The 16,895-nt window shown below is 34.7% G+C and overlaps 2 protein-coding genes across 10 annotated transcripts in view; one reads left to right on the forward strand and one right to left on the reverse strand.

Annotated features, from left to right (window-relative positions):
• The window catches only part of LOC106052825 (partitioning defective 3 homolog), a 35,633-nt gene extending 31,430 nt beyond the window's left edge, over positions 1-4,203 (reverse strand). For 3 of the 9 annotated variants that reach the window (XM_056041220.1, XM_056041229.1, XM_056041226.1), the window contains exons 1-2: positions 3,995-4,171; positions 362-540 (exon numbers count right to left, since the gene is read on the reverse strand). The gene's annotated coding sequence lies outside the window, so the exon portion shown is untranslated. Of the gene's footprint in view, positions 1-361; positions 541-2,569; positions 2,668-3,994 lie in introns of those variants that run through there. The other 6 variants (XM_056041196.1, XM_056041191.1, XM_056041185.1 and 3 more) reach the window with 6 other exon arrangements.
• A 4,231-nt stretch (positions 4,204-8,434) lies between these two features.
• LOC106058165 (pyruvate kinase PKM-like) overlaps positions 8,435-16,895 on the forward strand; it is a 32,435-nt gene continuing 23,974 nt past the window's right edge. Inside the window, exons 1-3 of the mRNA XM_056041242.1 lie at positions 8,435-8,627; positions 8,903-9,128; positions 9,569-9,780. Coding sequence (XP_055897217.1) covers positions 8,439-8,627; positions 8,903-9,128; positions 9,569-9,780 — 627 coding nt within the window. The 5' untranslated portion in view covers positions 8,435-8,438. The remainder of the gene's footprint in view (positions 8,628-8,902; positions 9,129-9,568; positions 9,781-16,895) is intronic.

Consider the following 16,895-nt stretch of genomic DNA (forward strand, 5'->3'; position numbering starts at 1 on the left):
CATTTGTCTTGACACAGTTTGAGTCTACATTCTACATTCTTTTCATTATTGTAGTGGATTCTAACAACATATATAATAGTATCTTCCAACAAAACCATCAAGTAAACTTTATCACTGAACAAGCCCAATAATATTTGACAACAAGTGCAATTTTACTAACAGAATCTACAAATGTCATAAGTAAGCTATACAACACTGCTTTGTAAGCTCTGCAATACGTGCAAGGTTTATCACAAAATGTATTATTATATCAACCCTCAACTTTTTTAAAACCTTTCATTTGAACTAAAATTTAAATTAGATGAGCTTTTAAAAAAAAATCCTTAATTACAATATTCCTGGTTAAGCTACTTGTACAAACCTCAATAAAAACATCCATTATCCAAATAACTAAGTTGTTTTTATTTCAAAGAAACAAATATTGTATCCAGCCATTATACAGCAAATCAAATTATTTTCAAATGAAGCAATGCAAAATAAACATCATCTATGAACAGTCTAGAATCTAGATAGCCTTCACACAAAGTCTATCTAAATAGCCTGTAAACATACATTAGAAGGACAATACTATTATCACTAAACTTCTCTTATAATGTCTAATGTCATCTGATTGTTAAAACTATTGTCAATTTAACATTTGTTATTGAAATTTTAATAAATATACTTTTCATTAAAAAACAAAACAAAAAAAACTTTACTTAATTTACATGTATATGTAATAAAATTTTCTCCGTTATCCCAAGTGAAAGAAAAAATATGTATCTATGCATGGCATTGATGAATAAACTTAAATTTGTAAGCTCATTAACAATATGTAGTTCTAGCTAGTGTTCTAAAGCTCTAGTCACTGCTGGGAGATAAGCTAGTTTTTATGCATTTTTTAAATTTATTTGCTGGAAGTGAAAAAAAAAACCTCAGAAAAATTTTTAAGTTACTACACCATTTTAAATTTTTAAAAAAAGTTTCTTCAATATAAAGCTATATATTATATATATATATATATATATATATAATATATTTTTATATATACCATCTATATTTTTATGTCGATTTGATTTTAAACAAAATTAGAAAGTTATTTTCATAGAACTATTTTTAAAAAAAAATAAGGGGGGGGGGGTTCATGGAGGTATTGTATTTTTAAATACATATATGACCAAAAAAAAATTTAAAAAAATATTTTCATTGGTGAGTGTATCAATTGTAACTTGTGACTCGTTTATTACTTGCAGAAAACAGATTTTCTAACTATCCACTTTTTTGAAGCAAGTTTATTAACATATTTAAAGTGACAATCGCTGACATTATTTATATATATATATATGTCAATTTTATTTCCAACAGTTGAGGAATTCATATTTAAAATAAAATTATAAGCACAAGATATTTTGTAAAGCATAACAATGAAAAATCCATTTTTTGTTTTTGTAACATCCAAGATTATCACTATTATCTTTTTATAACACTAAATTTAAGATAAGCCTTAAACAATAAGCCAACACTGAGATATTACTTCATATAAAATACAGACATTACTTCACAAAAGAAGATGATTATAAAATGTCCTACGCATCATCTAGTCATGTATGTTAACCAATGACTTAAATTCTGCCAAGTCATTGGTTTTCCTGGCTGTCTCAGGCAACCCATTCCATGTTCTAATAGCGATAGGGAAGAGGAGCATTTGTACACATTTTTCCTAGCATATGGAACGAGGAATGTGCTTTATCTTTGTGTCTTTCTGATTATTTTATTAGGTTTTGTTTTTGTATTTGATGATTATGGTTCAGTGTTTTATGTATAATTGCAACTTTACTTTCAAGTCTTCTTCCCTGAAGGCTTTCTAAATTTAGTGATTTTCCTAAAGGCAGTGTTACTCTAGACTCTATAGTCAAATGTGAATATTCGTTTCTAATGAATCTCACTGCTCTATTTTGTGTCTGTTCCAGTTTCTTAATGTTATCTTGACTTGAAGGGTCCCAAACAGAGGATGCATTTATATTCCATTATAGGCCTAACCTACTCTAGCCCAAAAACACTAAACTTGAATAAACGAGATTTATAATAAACATTTATATATATATATAATTCTCTTCTTCCCTCAACAGTTTAAACGAGTAGTAAGGAGTAAAGGAAAGATCACTCTGCGGAAAGTCCATGAGAAAACAAGAAAGGGGGGGGGGAACACGTAGTCACAACCTAGCCAGGGCAGGACCGTTGCAATATCACTCTTTTTTTTTTATTTCTGCCTCACGTTAAAAAAAAAAAAAAGGGGGGGGGAGTAATCTACTATGTAGTAACTATCAAAGCGACAGAGCTTGCTCAAGAGTTTGGAAAAATGGAAAGATCACTCTTTTATTTTTGCAACTCGGACAGAGGGAGTTATCCTAGAGATAATTTTTAAAAAAAAAAGACAATTTACATCTGTTTATATTTCAGGAGATTAGTATGAGTTTTCAAAAGATTTTAATAATTTCTGGATATTTCCAGGACCTCCTGTTAAATCGACAGGAGGCCGCGGGAAATCTGTCATAAGTTATAAAATGGTTTAATTTAATAATTTATACACCTAAAATTAGCGCGGGTCCTATAAAAGTTCTGAGCCCAATGCTGTCACATAGGTTGCAGTGGCCTAAGGTTGGCCCTGCAAAATAGCGGAGTATGCTACGCCGCCAGTCGACTAGTTTAAATATAAAGTACATTTTCCTCATTAATTTATAGATGTAGATCTATTACAAGAAATAAGTAAACAGAAAATCTAGACTACACTCAATTCTAAACACAATATTTAGAACTAGAGATCTAGAAGTCTACTTGTTAAAATATAGTGACAGTCTGACAGTAACAGAGTTAGTGTCTATTTCAATGTAGATCTTATATAGATTTAGATTTTAGATCTATATATCTAGAGTAATCTAGACTTAGTCTTAGATCTAGAATTTAATGAATAATCTAGACTAGAGTGTCACTAGAGATTGTATCCTATAACTATAAATCTAAGTATTATAATTTTTATATTAATTATAAATTTTAACTAGTTACTATATAATATATTAATATAGAGTATAGAGATTATTATCACTAGATTGTAGATCTATATTACTATATTTATGACTAGATTAGTAGACTAGATCTCTACTCTCTCTATATATATATTTTATTATATATACATAATACAGGGTCTAGAGTCTAGACCTAGACTACGACCTAGAGTCTCTAGACTCTTTTTTTTGTGTTAGTCTTTTACTTTACTTATTAATTTATTACCAGAAATCTAGATGACTATGACCTATGAGGACTAGAAGACGAAGATTATATAAATCCAACTAGAATAGAAGTAGAAGACGAAGATTATTCAAGTAGAGTCTATAAATCTATTTCAACTTAATTTCAAGTCAGAGTCAGAATCATTATCATTATATGAACATTTAATAATATGTCATATATATATATATCATTTATGATTTACTGTAGTTTCCATTCGAATCATTTTGAGTCTAAGTCTAAGACTAAGTCTACTAAGGGGTTAAGAGTCTTATTCTTTGGCTATAGAGTCTATAGTATAGACTATGATAGAGTCTACTCTAGATGTTTCTTAGTTTCTAGATTAATCTAGAATCTAGATAGACCTATATTTTATATAATAACTATAACTATATAGGCTATAGACTGAGTATAGTTATACTATGGCTAGCCTATGCCTATACTAGTTACTAGACTATACTGTCTATACTATTAGTATTATAATTATTTTATTAGACTAGTCGTCACTAGTCTACTCTCGCTCACTAGTTACTAGAATCTAGATATGAGTAGATCTAGAAATGAGTAGATCTATATAGAATAATATAGATCTAGATAGATCTAGTTAGATAAATACTAAGATTCATTATGTCGGCAATTATGAATAAAATATTAGATCTAGACCTCTATAGTATATTATGATTATACTCAGTTATAGATAGTCACTAAAACTGTGGGCAAGGTAACTAACCTAACCATTATAATAATTAGACTATGTCACTATAAACTCTTATACAGCAAGCGAATTTATTAAAGTTAAATGCAATTTCAATCAATTGATGATAATCACTGCTATGAACTACGATAATCTTTTATTATGTTTCCAATATTTCCATCCTTCTGTTTTCTGCCTCGATTTCATTTCCGGGCTGGACAATGGGACGTTTTTAGGTAATCGTTTTTTAATCATTCACCGGATATTCGCATGTTTAGTTGATTTTTTTTTTAAATATACAGAGAGAAACACACACACACACACACACACACACATATATATATATAAATATATATATATATATATACACCATGGGCGTAGCCAGGGGGGGTTCCCCCCCCAAATGAAATCTCCCCCGGAAAAGGGGGGGGGTCGGAGTTTAGTGACTGATCTTTTGCTTTAATTTTTATTTATTTTAGGTGAAATTTTAATTTTAATACTAAACCATTACTTGCCAAGGGGGTTTTGAGTTTAAAACCCCCTACCAGGGAATTTTGAGTTGGAAACCCCCTACCAGAGGGTTTTGAGTTTGAAACCCCTACCAAGGGGGTTTTGAGTTTAAAACCCCCTACCAGGTTTTTTAAAGTTTAAAACCCCCCTACCAGGGGGTTTTGAGTTTGAAACCCACTTCCAAGGGGTTTTGAAATCCCCCTCTTATATAAAACCAAAAAAAAAATGCAAACGACAATCCCGAAATTCCAAGAGCACATCTAAGGAAGATTTTGATTTTAAACACCTCTCTAAAATTTACGATATAAACCCCCTCTTCAATATAAAAAAAAGCAAAATTGTATGAGCGTAGCCAAATGAGTTTTGAGTTGAAACTCCTCTTCAGCTGGGTTTGAAGCTAAAAATACCTTTTCAATATAAAAAAAAAAAAAAAAAAAGCAAATTACGCACTAAAATTCTTTGAGCGTAGCCAAGCCAATGGGGAGTTTTGAGTTTCAACCCTTCTCCTACAGATGGCTTTTTAAAATGTTTAAAACCCCTCAAGATAGTTTTGAGTTTAAAATCCCCATACAGAGCGTTTTAAGGTTGAAAGCCTCTCTCTTCAATATTATTTCTAAAGCAAACTACAGTCACCAAATTATATGACCATAGCTGAATGTGGTTTTGAGTTTAAAAAAACCAACTCCAGATATATTTTAGTTTAACACCCCCCCCCCCAACAGATGATTTTGACGATAAAACTTCCCTTTTCGATATAACATCTAAAGTAAAATAGTCACCTAATTCCAAAATCGTAGTCAATAGAAGTTACACATGTCTACCAGTGGCTGGGCTCCATTAATAAAGTGCAATGAAATTGAAAAGCACTAAATGTGTCTCTACAAAGATGGCTAAGAAGAATTTTAGGAGTCAGTTATAGAGATCGGGTCTGTTTAAAAATTAGTAAACAAATTTGTTCGTGTGTAAATACTAAACCATTAGCCTACTTGACCCAGCGCAGCCAAGGGTTTTTCTTTAAATCCTACTCTTATATAAAACAAAACAACAACAAAAAAATGCAAACGGCTATTCCCAAATTCCAAGAGCATTGCTAAGGAAGATTTTGGTTTTAAAACCCCCTCCGAAATTTTCGATAAAAAGCCCTCTTCAATATAAAAAACGCAAATTACACGCTCAAAATTCTATGATAGTAGCCAAAGGGGTTTTGAGTTAAAACCCCCCTTCAGAGGGGTTTGAGGCTAAAAAATACCTCTACAAAAAAAAAGCAAATTACGCACTCAAAATGCTATGAGCGTAGCCAAAGGGGTTTTGAGTTTAAACCCCCTTTCAGCGAGGTTTAAAGCTAAAAAAAAATACATTTTCAATATATAAAAGAAGCAAATTGCACACTCAAAATGCTATGAGCGTAGCCAAAGAGGGTTTTGAGTTTAAACCCTCTTCAGCGGGGTTTGATGCTAAAAAATATCTCTTCAATATAAAAAAAGTAAATTACACACTAAAATTCTTTAAGCGTAGCCAAGCCAAGGGGAGTTTTGAGTTTGAACCCCTCTTCTCCAGATGGCTTTTTTTTTTAAAGGTTAAAACTCCCTCCAGATGGTATTGAGTTTAAAATTCCCCTACAAAGAGTTTTGAGGTTGAAAACCCCCTCTTCAATAATAGTCTAAATCAAACTGCACTCACCAAATTCTACGACCGTGGTTAAATGGGGTTTTGAATTTTTTAGTTTAAAACCCCCCTAAAAAATGATTTTGACGATAAAACTTCCCTTTTCAATATAAAATCTAAAGCAAACTACAGTCACCTAATTCCAACAGCGTAGCCAAGAAAGGTTACAAATTTCTACCAGTGGCTGGGCTCCATTAATAAAGTTCATTGAATAGTCATCTGCCGAAATTGAAAAACAAAGAGCGGGGAGTCTACTAAATTTTCCCACTAACTCCAATAGAACCTATTCTAGGGTACAATAAACGTCGTCCAAAATAATGGTCAGAATGTAATGAAGATTAATTATACACACACACAAATATGTAGGCCTATATATAGGGGTTGGGGCTCCTATTCTAGTGCTATTAAAGTAATTGGTTAACATGCATGATTAGATGCATGACGCGTAAGAAGTAGTCATCTTCTTTTGTGAAGTAACGTTTAAAACCCCCTACCAGGGAGTTTTGAGTTTGAAACCCACTACCAAGGGGTTTTGAGTTTAAAACCCCTTATCTATAAAACAAAAAAAAATGCAAACGACAATCCCAAAATTTCAAGAGCACATCCAAGGAAGTTTTTGATTTTAATCCTCTCTCCAAAATTTACGATAAACCCCTCTTCAATATAAAAAAAAACAAATTGCACACTCAAAATTGTATGAGTGTAGCCAAAGGGGTTTTGAGTTTAAACCCCTCTTCAGCTGGGTTTGAAGCTAAAAATACCTCTTCAATATAAAAAAAAAGAAAATTACGCACTCAAAATGCTATGAGCATAGCCATAGGATTTTTTTAGTTTAACCCCCCCCCCCCCCGCCAGCGGGGTTTGAAGCTAAAAAATAAATCTTCAAAATAAAATAAAAAAAATTCGCAATCTAAATGCTATGAGCGTAGCCAAGCCTATTGGGTGTTTTGAGTTTAAATTTCCCTTCAGAGGAATTTGATGCTAAAATAAAATAAACAAAAAAGGAAATTTAACACTAAAATTCCTTGAGCGTAGCCAAGCAAATTGGGGGGGGGGGGGGTTGAGTTTCAACCCCTCTCCTACAGATGGCTTTTTAAAATGTTTAAAACCCCTCAAGATAGTTTTGAGTTTAAAATCCCCATACAGAGCGTTTTAAGGTTGAAAGCCTCTCTCTTCAATATTATTTCTAAAGCAAACTAAAGTCATCAAATTTTATAAGCGTAGCTAAATGTGATTTTGAATTTAAAAAACAAAACAAAAAAACTCCAGATATATTTTAGTTTAACACCCCCCCCCCTTCAACAGATGATTTGACGATAAAACTTCCCTTTTCGATATAACATCTAAAGTAAAATAGTCACTTAATTCCAAAATCGTAGTCAATAGAAGTTACACATGTCTACCAGTGGCTGGGCTCCATTAATAAAGTGCAATGAAATTGAAAAGCACTAAATGTGTCTCTACAAAGATGGCTAAGAAGAATTTTAGGAGTCAGTTATAGAGATCGGGTCTAAATCAAGGAAATCCTATGCCCAAATGGGAGTCGACCCCTTAGTAAGGTTGTGACAGAGCGTCGCATGAGGTTTGCGGGACATGTTCTCTGACAAAATGAATTACGCATAATAAGAGTTGCGATGACATCCCTACAACTTGGCGCCACACTTTCATGGAGGTCTCCAGAGCAGGTGAGAAGAGACTTCAGACATTGCCAGTAAGAGATTTTTGTAGAAACAGCTTGCCAGCAAATGCGCCGAACGGCGCGGGAGGGTCTAAGTCAGTAAGAGTGGCACATTAGGTTTTTGAAATAAAACTTTTTAATAGCAAAATAATGCACTGTAGGTACCTCAGAATATGCATTTAGTTGGCTTTCAATACCAGAAATACTGCTTGGCGGCGGGGCTTTGCCCGCGCTGGGGGAGCGCTAAGTATCCTTGCTGGCAATGGCGGGAGTCTACAATTTTTCCACTAACTCCAGGAAGAACCTATTCTAGGCCTCAATAAACGTCTTCGAAAGAATGAAGGGTCAGAATGTAATAAAGATTATGTACACACACACATACATACATATAAAAAAAAATCGCGGGGAAGGGGGGTGGGGGAGGGAGAACCCCCCCCCCCCGAAAAAAATCCTGGCTACGCCCATGATCGGTTCCATCTGCTTTAGTTGTGGTAACAAATAAACAATTTAATAGATTGCAAAATCTTCATAAAAGTTCAATAACCCAAGATAAGTTGAGGGGTTTTTCCAGTACTCCAATACTGATGAAGTGTCAGCTGTATAAAACTTATATTTTCAAATGAACGGATGTCATCAATCATTGTACGCTGTACAAAAATGGCGGCAATAAAAGAAACCATGCCGAAAGATCAACAGCTACTTTCTTTTGTAACATCCTCATTTCTGGAAAGAAATGTTTTATTAAACATAGACTCTGTGCCAGCGGTTGTTAGACAAACTCATATTATTTGCACCATCGGGCCAGCTTCTAGAGAGGTGTAGTATTTACAATATTGGAATACTGTCAAAAATTGTTTTGTGATTTGTAAAAATAGAATCTATAGGGGCAGAGGCTGCATCCATATTTATTTAAAAAAAAAACTTTTTTTTTGTTGATGATTAGCCCACCCCCCTTTGTCACCATAAGTGACCCCATTAATTGAAATTCTCAGTAGGAATAAAATTTGAAATCCTCAACTATTCTAAGTGCTCTATGAAAGAGATCTGTCTTTTAAAGAGACCTGTATTACATTTTATTTTGTTTGACGCAGGTGGATATGTTGAGTAAGCTGATGGACGTTGGAATGAATATATGTCGTCTGAATTTCTCTCATGGATCTTATGACTACCACGCAGGCACTGTACAAAACATCAGAGAAGCAGCCTCCAGACGTCCTAAAGGTTCAGTTATTGCTATTGCACTTGATACTAAAGGTCCTGAAATTCGTACAGGGGTCTTGGAAGGGGGCGCAACCGCCGAGGTCAACTTAGACACAGGTAAGACCATAATTGTGTAACAAAATAACTTACTAAGGGTTTATACATCATCTCTAGCATGTTTGACAACATTTTGGTGTTAAATAATTGAATACGTAATATTGTAATGAAGAGGCAGAGCTAAAAATGTATATTAAGACTTGTATCTTTAAAATGAGTAATCTCAGTTTTCAGAGAAAGAAAGAAATGTAGTATATATTATAGACATGTAATGGCTACAACCAGTTGTTAAAAGAAGAAGAGCCTAGCCGAGCTTATTCGATATAGGCTACCACTAAAAAGAGAGACTGGTGTTTCAGTGACTTTGTTCTATTTGACTTGAACTTTGACTTATTTATGAATGCTTGAACTCCATTTTTGTTTTATTGTTGAGCTAATTTCGTGCAGAATGAGAGTAACATGTGAATAATAGACCTGTTAATGTGTTTGTCTACACTCAGGCTCATCCTTGACAGTAACAGTAAATGATAGCTTCAGGGAGAAATGTTCTGCACAAACTCTGTGGGTTGACTACAAGAAAATGATACAGGTTCTCTCTGTCGGCAATTTGATTTACGTAGACGACGGTTTGATCTCTTTGAAAGTGACAGAAAAAGGCTCTGATTATCTCAAGTGTATTGTGGTCAATGGTGGCAAGCTGGGCAGCAAAAAGGTAATGACACATTTTATACATAATATAATGGCTTCAGTATTCCATTGCTTTGATAAATACTTTATGTAATAATGACCAATATTCCATTGCCCCGATAAATACGTTGTACAATAATGACCAATAATCCATTACCTTGGTAAATACATTGTATAAGAATGACTTAAATAATCAATAATCTTGGTAAATACGTTGTAGTCTTTAGAAGAATGGCTTCAATAATCCATTACCTTGGTAAATACATTGTAAAATAACGACTAAATGTTTCAGTACCTTAGTAAAAACACTATAGCATTACTAGAGTTAAAGACGTCCGGCAAAAGAAAGACACGTCTCTCTTTTTGGGGTCGGGTCCTCCGTACGGCAAACATTGTCTACAATGTGAAAATGTCAGACAAATGTCTGTTGTTTACTGCAGTACCATTTTATCAATCAGTTGAATTCAATTCTTCAAATAGATTACAAAGAGAGTTTGTGTTATCACACAAACTCAGAGGCGGCCCCCGTCGGAGTCGGATCCCTGTCGGATCCGCCTATTCACAAGGAATAGACGATATTTAATTTTGATTGTCAAAAGTAATAATGTTTCAAAGATTCATTTGTCTTTTCTGTTTTACATGTTTCGGATGTTCGGATTTAAAAATAATTAACTTCTCGCTGGACGACGGAGGATGGCGGCGAGCAGGGTATAACCAGTTTGTTATTAAGTTAAGAGCAATGCCTGGTCGTGCAGTTTGCGCGCTGGTCTGTCGTTCGGATTTATCGATGGTCCCTGATTCAAACCCTGCCCGCTCCCATCCCCCGTCGTCCTGCGGGAGGTTTGGACTAGGAAGTAAACTGTCTTCAAGTCTGAAGGAACATCCGAAACATTAAAACAAATAAACAAACAACCCGGGACCGTCGAGATAATCAGTTCAGCACGCTAACCGCTCGACCAGGCATTGCTCTTAACTTAATAACAAACTGGTTACAAACTAATAGCCTATTATTGATAAAGAGATAAATTACACATTACGGCATGTTATCTCTACCGGATATGAACAATATGTCAGACAAGCGATTTTAGGTAATCTTTTAGCATTGATATATCGTGCTTGTACTTCGATGTCTCAGCATAGTTATCAACAGAGCTATATATTAGGATTAAAGCCGCATTTTTTGTGTGTTTTTTCTGATAGTCTGTCTGTTCGTCATGTTAATATCGAAAACAAAAACAACTAAAAGCTATTGAAAATTTGATTAACCTTTAATTTTCTTTCCGAAACATCGCACTGGTTTTAAGTATCTATAATAGAATGTTCCGGATGTTTGTATATATAGTGAGAGAAAAAGACCATTCTTGATCAATCTAATACCGTAATTAAATTTTTGTAATGGTCTCGTATGAAAATTACATGTACCATAGCCTTGGGGAGAGATTTTTATACCATATTTTGGTGTTAGGAAGTTGTTTTCCTTAAAAATCGGAACATAATATTAACGATAATTAGATTTAAAACATTTAGCTAGAAAATTAAATGTAATGTACGACAAAAGTTCAATTTTACATAAATAGAGTTAGATGTTTTTCATAAAAATCCGGAACAACCGATATTCGTAAATGAGAAGAAGATTATTTGTTTTATTTATTAGAAGAGGGATTTCAAACAGTTATTTGTGTTAGTAGATTTTCATATAAAATTCGAAACAATTTTGGCGACGATTTGTAAGAAAATTTAAGTAATATAGGTTGATTTCTTTTTCAAAACCAAATCTGGAACATTCTTTACAGATAATTAAAAAAAAAACACTTATGTCATTAGATAAATTTGTTTGAAGTTGAAAATACGGAAAAAAATGGATATCGATAAATAAACTATAGTGACTTATTGTCCAAGAATATAAGGGTAATGTAAGTGTCACTGTTATTATGTGACATTTACACGTGTGTGTTAATGTAATTAAAGATGTCTTGTTTCACTAGAGCTGGTGTACTAGTTTTTACATCGTATGTCTACTTCATTCAGCACAGCACAACACATATTAATAGTAATCATAAATCAAGTAAAACCTTGATCAGCAGACAATATATTTATTTCCAATAAAATAAAATAACAGTTCACAGGCAGTTCCAGCCACAAAAGAGATATTTGTTCTATTACACAAGTCCAATGAAATATTCTAAGTACACAATTGATATTAAATCACTGAATCAACTACGTTAGACATCCTTACAGCTTAAGAACTTGGCGACACTACTGCTTGACCATGTGATTAACACTCCACAATTCAACTATAGATTCTCGTCTCTCACGTGAAACACAAGTATAACGTTTATTTCGTGCTTCTCAACTAATACATTCACAATAGCTATAAATAATGATGTGACAGTAAGTCAATGATGCTATTTCAAATAACCATTTGACATATTTTTTTTTATAAAACAACTTCCGGAACAACTTCATAGTTTATAGGAAGGAAATTACATGTAATATAAGTTAGAAGAGCAAACTAAAATTCGTTGGCATTGATTTTGTTTCACAAAAACATCTCGAACAATCTATTATAGATACTTAAAACTATTGCAATGTTTTGGAAGGAACATTGAAGGTTAAATCAGATTTTCAATAGCCTTTAGTGTTGTTATTGTTTTTTATATAAATGTGAAGGACAGACCGACCAACAAACAAACCGCACAAAAATAAGCTGCTTTTATCCTGATGGGGGCACTAAACAAAAAATAAATAAAATCTGATTACATAAAAAATTTTAAGGATTTAGTTTAGCATTATATTAAGCCGCGGCGTTACGCTACTGCAGGAAAGTCGCTGCATAAAAGTCCATTTTAAAAAATGTGAGTGATATTTACATACAAAGTGCCTTATTAGCCTTTATAAACAAACAGAAATGTTTTCTTGTAATTTTAGCAGCTAGTTGACCAGAAAAAACACCTTTAACTAATACTTATATTTGTTGTGAACATTTCTTGTACATTTTATAAATATATTTGACTTGGTGATACTGAAAATACAAAAAAAAATCAATATTCTATCTTAACATATTGTTATGACTTTGCCATGCGCACCACCATCCAGGCTAGTGCAGAGATGCGCTCTTCTAGTAACCAAACTAGAACAGGATGTTGACACGAAGAGACTAACGATTTCCGCCCAAGTAGAGAGCCAATATGGAGAGATCGTGCCTAAGAAAGATGATGTTTTATGAAATTGTGATGTCTTGTAAATAAAGATATATGCGCCTTGTTGAGTTGCCTCACTTAAGTTATTACAATTGGTGTCAGAAGTGGGATTATAGACAACTCAACGAGAGGAGGTAGGCTTTGATTACAATCATGACATATTTGAAGCTATTACATCAGCTCTCAATTAAAGAGATAAGACAAGAGCTTCGGGACCGAGGTTTAAAATCCCTCGGTAGCAGGGAAACGCTCACGGCTCGTCTGAGGCAAGCTCTGATCAATGAAGAAGAAGATCCGGAGACCTACACATTTGAAATTGAACTTGGGATTGTTGAGTTCATTGGCAAGATCCAGGATTTTTTGGATGCATTTGATGAACAACTGAACATGAGCAGGAACATAATGTTGAACAAAGCTGATGAAAGTGTATTGCAAGTAGAAGGCCAAATAGACCAAAGTGATAAAATTGTATCGCAAGCAAAAGGAGGAATAAACTCGTTAGGGAAGGAGAAGTTGCCTGGTCAGGACTGTGGCTGCACAAACAGTGGTGATGGACGCGCTGGGGATTGGAGCGCTGTCTGTGACTGTGTTGTGGGCAAGTCTGGCGGGGATGACTTTCATGGCGAGAAACGTGACAACGATTGCTGCGGCGATATCAATGGGATATACAGAATTGAAAGAAAAGAAACAAATGAAGAAACTAGAGAAGTCTGTTATGAGCCTGAAACTTTTGTTCCTGGTATACCTGCAACGAGCCGGACAGATCAAGACAACGTTGGGTCTGCGTCCAAGCTGGCTGCTGTGGACCTTAGAGACCTCTGTTTATCTGTCAGTACCTTTGATAAGAACTCAAACCATGAAAGCCTCAAGACCGTTTCTGATTCCTTGCCTTGGATGTCATCGGGTGAAATTGCGAATACGGGCCCCAACAATGGCCGAGGCAGAAACAACGAATTTGACTTTGGCAGCGGCATAAGAGAGAACTCCATACTTGGCAACTGCATCCAGGCGATTGACATGAACTGTATATGCGGCGTCCTGTGGGGACAGTGCCCATGCCAAGAAACCCAGCTACAAGACCTGAACTTGACAGAAATGTGTACTTCTGCCCAGATCAGTGAAAGTGACTTGAACGGTGATGAATTAATCCCAGCAAAACCTGATGTAGCGGTGGAAGAACATTACAAGGATGCTTCATGGGCATACCTTACAGATGAAGCTGAGAAAGACTATGTGCTTGAAACCATGGCTAGCTGTGGGCCTACAACTGTGTCACAACACGTCCATGGAAAATGTCCGCTGACTCAGCGTCTTAGAACAACAACCCTGGAATCTACGGTCATGGCCACAACATCCATTTGTGTTACGTGGCTGGCAACCCTGACCTCCACTAACTCTCCCTGTGTCAGCTGGCTGGCATCAGCGACTATCGTCATGAGGTCGAAGCAGCGACCACGATATCGCCTCAAGCGTAGACTTGCCAACTGGAAGAAGAGGAAGCGACGACCACGGGAAACTGTGCAGATGGCTTTGTGGGCAACAGACACCCTAACGTCTGTGATTCCCACCGATCGACCTCCACCTGAACTGTCAAAGCTCCACTGCAGTGTTTCTTTTCGGGACGAAAAGTGCTATGACTTTGCCATGCGCACCACCATCCAGGCTAGTGCAGAGATGCGCACTTCTAGTAACCAAACTAGAACAGGATGTTGACATGAAGAGACTAACGATTTCCGCCCAAGTAGAGAGCCAATATGGAGAGATCGTGCCTAAGAAAGATGATGTTTTATGAACTTGTGATGTCTTGTAAATAAAGATATATGTGCCTTGTTGAGTTGCCTCACTTCAGTTATTACAATATTGTAACATTGCCTCCCTTACATTTTCTTAATTGTTTTAGAATTGGTGTATTTTTATGAAAAAATCGCTTGTATAATTAATTTTATAAATTAAACAGTTTGCTTTTAGAAAACCAAAAGTAGCCGTTGCACCTAAACTTTTCAAGCCGCATCGCATGGTGAAATAATATTTTTGATATCTCTTCTAGTTTTCGAGATCTGAGTGTGACAGACGGACATTTTGCACAAACCTAATAGTGGCTTTTCCCCTTACGGGGCCGCTAAAAAGCCTAATGATGACAAGTTTATGGACAACCTTCTTCATGAACATGTACTCGCATACTCAAACCTTCATGAAACGTGCTACTCAGAGCTTCTCAAGATCTTTTGTTTTATTCTATTTGTGCATTTCCGGGCATAATAAAATGATAATGCTGATGAAAGTTTACACTGGTGGTCACCAAAGAAAGAGAATCTTTATTGACTTATTGAAACTAATTCTTCTCACTGAGTGATTAAGTGAAACTCATTCCTCTCACTGAGTGACTTAGTGATCTCATTCTTCTCACTGAGTGACTTAGTGAAACTCATTCTTCTCACTGAGTGACTTATTGAAACTCATTCTTCTCACTGAGTGACTTATTGAAACTCATTCTTCTCACTGAGTGATTTAGTGAAACTCATTCTTCTCACTGAGTGATTTAGTGAAACTCATTCTTCTCACTGAGTGACTTAGTGATCTCATTCTTCTCACTGAGTGACTTAGTGAAACTCATTCTTCCCACTGAGTGACTTAGTGAAACTCATTCTTCTCACTGAGTGACTTAGTGATCTCATTCTTCTCACTGAGTGACTTAGTGATCTCATTCTTCCCACTGAGTGACTTATTGAAACTCATTCTTCCCACTGAGTTACTTAGTGAAACTCATTCTTCTCACCTAGTACACTTTGAAGCAAATGTCGTGCTCAAACATTTTGTCTCCGCAAATAGTGAACAACGGCAAAAAGTCGCTTCATTTAGAAAAGAAATACTTAATATTTAAGCTTCATCAACATAGTGTTAAGCTATTATTAGTTTACTTTGTCTTGTTTTGTTGTGTACTTTGTTCTCCTCTGGGCGTGTACACAATGCCCTAGACCAAATGTTGCTTTCTATCTCGACCTTTTTGTTTGGGTTTTACATTCCCTAATATCAGTTGGACAATTCGTCATGGACAAAACCTGGAACCTGGACACAGATCTAAAACACGTCTCTAACGATTTTTTCCTATAATTTTGAGGGGGTCTATGTCGTTGAGAAAAAATACTAATTGACCACACTGGGAAAACTCTAGTGTGACCGTTAAAAATTTTCTAAATATAATCATCTTAAAATTTAATTTGGTCTGAAGAACTAGAATCTAGACGATATCTTGAACATAAATAAGTAAAACTTTCCGATTATATTTACTAAAAAAAAACAACCAAAACAACAAACAACAAACTTTCGAGACAGGACATTCTGCTGACCGTCTTATATGGAAATCTAAACTACGGTCTTTTTTATGTTTCTAATCCTGGATCAATATCCATATCTTTAACTAGATCCAGTAGGCCCTTTCTAGTCTTAATTACTGTCATTTAATGTTTATAGGTCTGGATCTATATTACCAAACAATAATTTTATAAATGACTTATGATTTTATATATGATTTATAAATGACTTTTTTTTTTTACAAAGAAGTGGTCGGGGTACATTTTTGTATCTATAATATACTAGTTTTTAAGAGAACAGTAATCGCTCTTACAAAAGTCTTCAACTTCATAAAGCAGGAATTGTCTTTAAAAAAAAAAACAACAACAACATTTGTACGTTCCTTGCTCATTCTTACTGCACCTCACTTTCGTCAGAGTAAAAATAAAAGCAAAGTAAAAATTGTGAATAATTCTTTAAACTTTTCATTATCCCATCGAGCTGAAATTTTACACATAAACTTGTGCTGCGTGACAAGACATTTTATCAAAATTTCGACAACGATTATGTTATTTATAAATTGAATTTTTAGAAACATTTTATATTACCTGAAAGTTTAAGGATTTAGGTGCACTAACAATTATATGTA

This window comes from Biomphalaria glabrata, chromosome 1 (genome assembly GCF_947242115.1).
Source record: "Biomphalaria glabrata chromosome 1, xgBioGlab47.1, whole genome shotgun sequence".
In the NCBI taxonomy this organism is placed as follows: domain Eukaryota; kingdom Metazoa; phylum Mollusca; class Gastropoda; family Planorbidae; genus Biomphalaria; species Biomphalaria glabrata.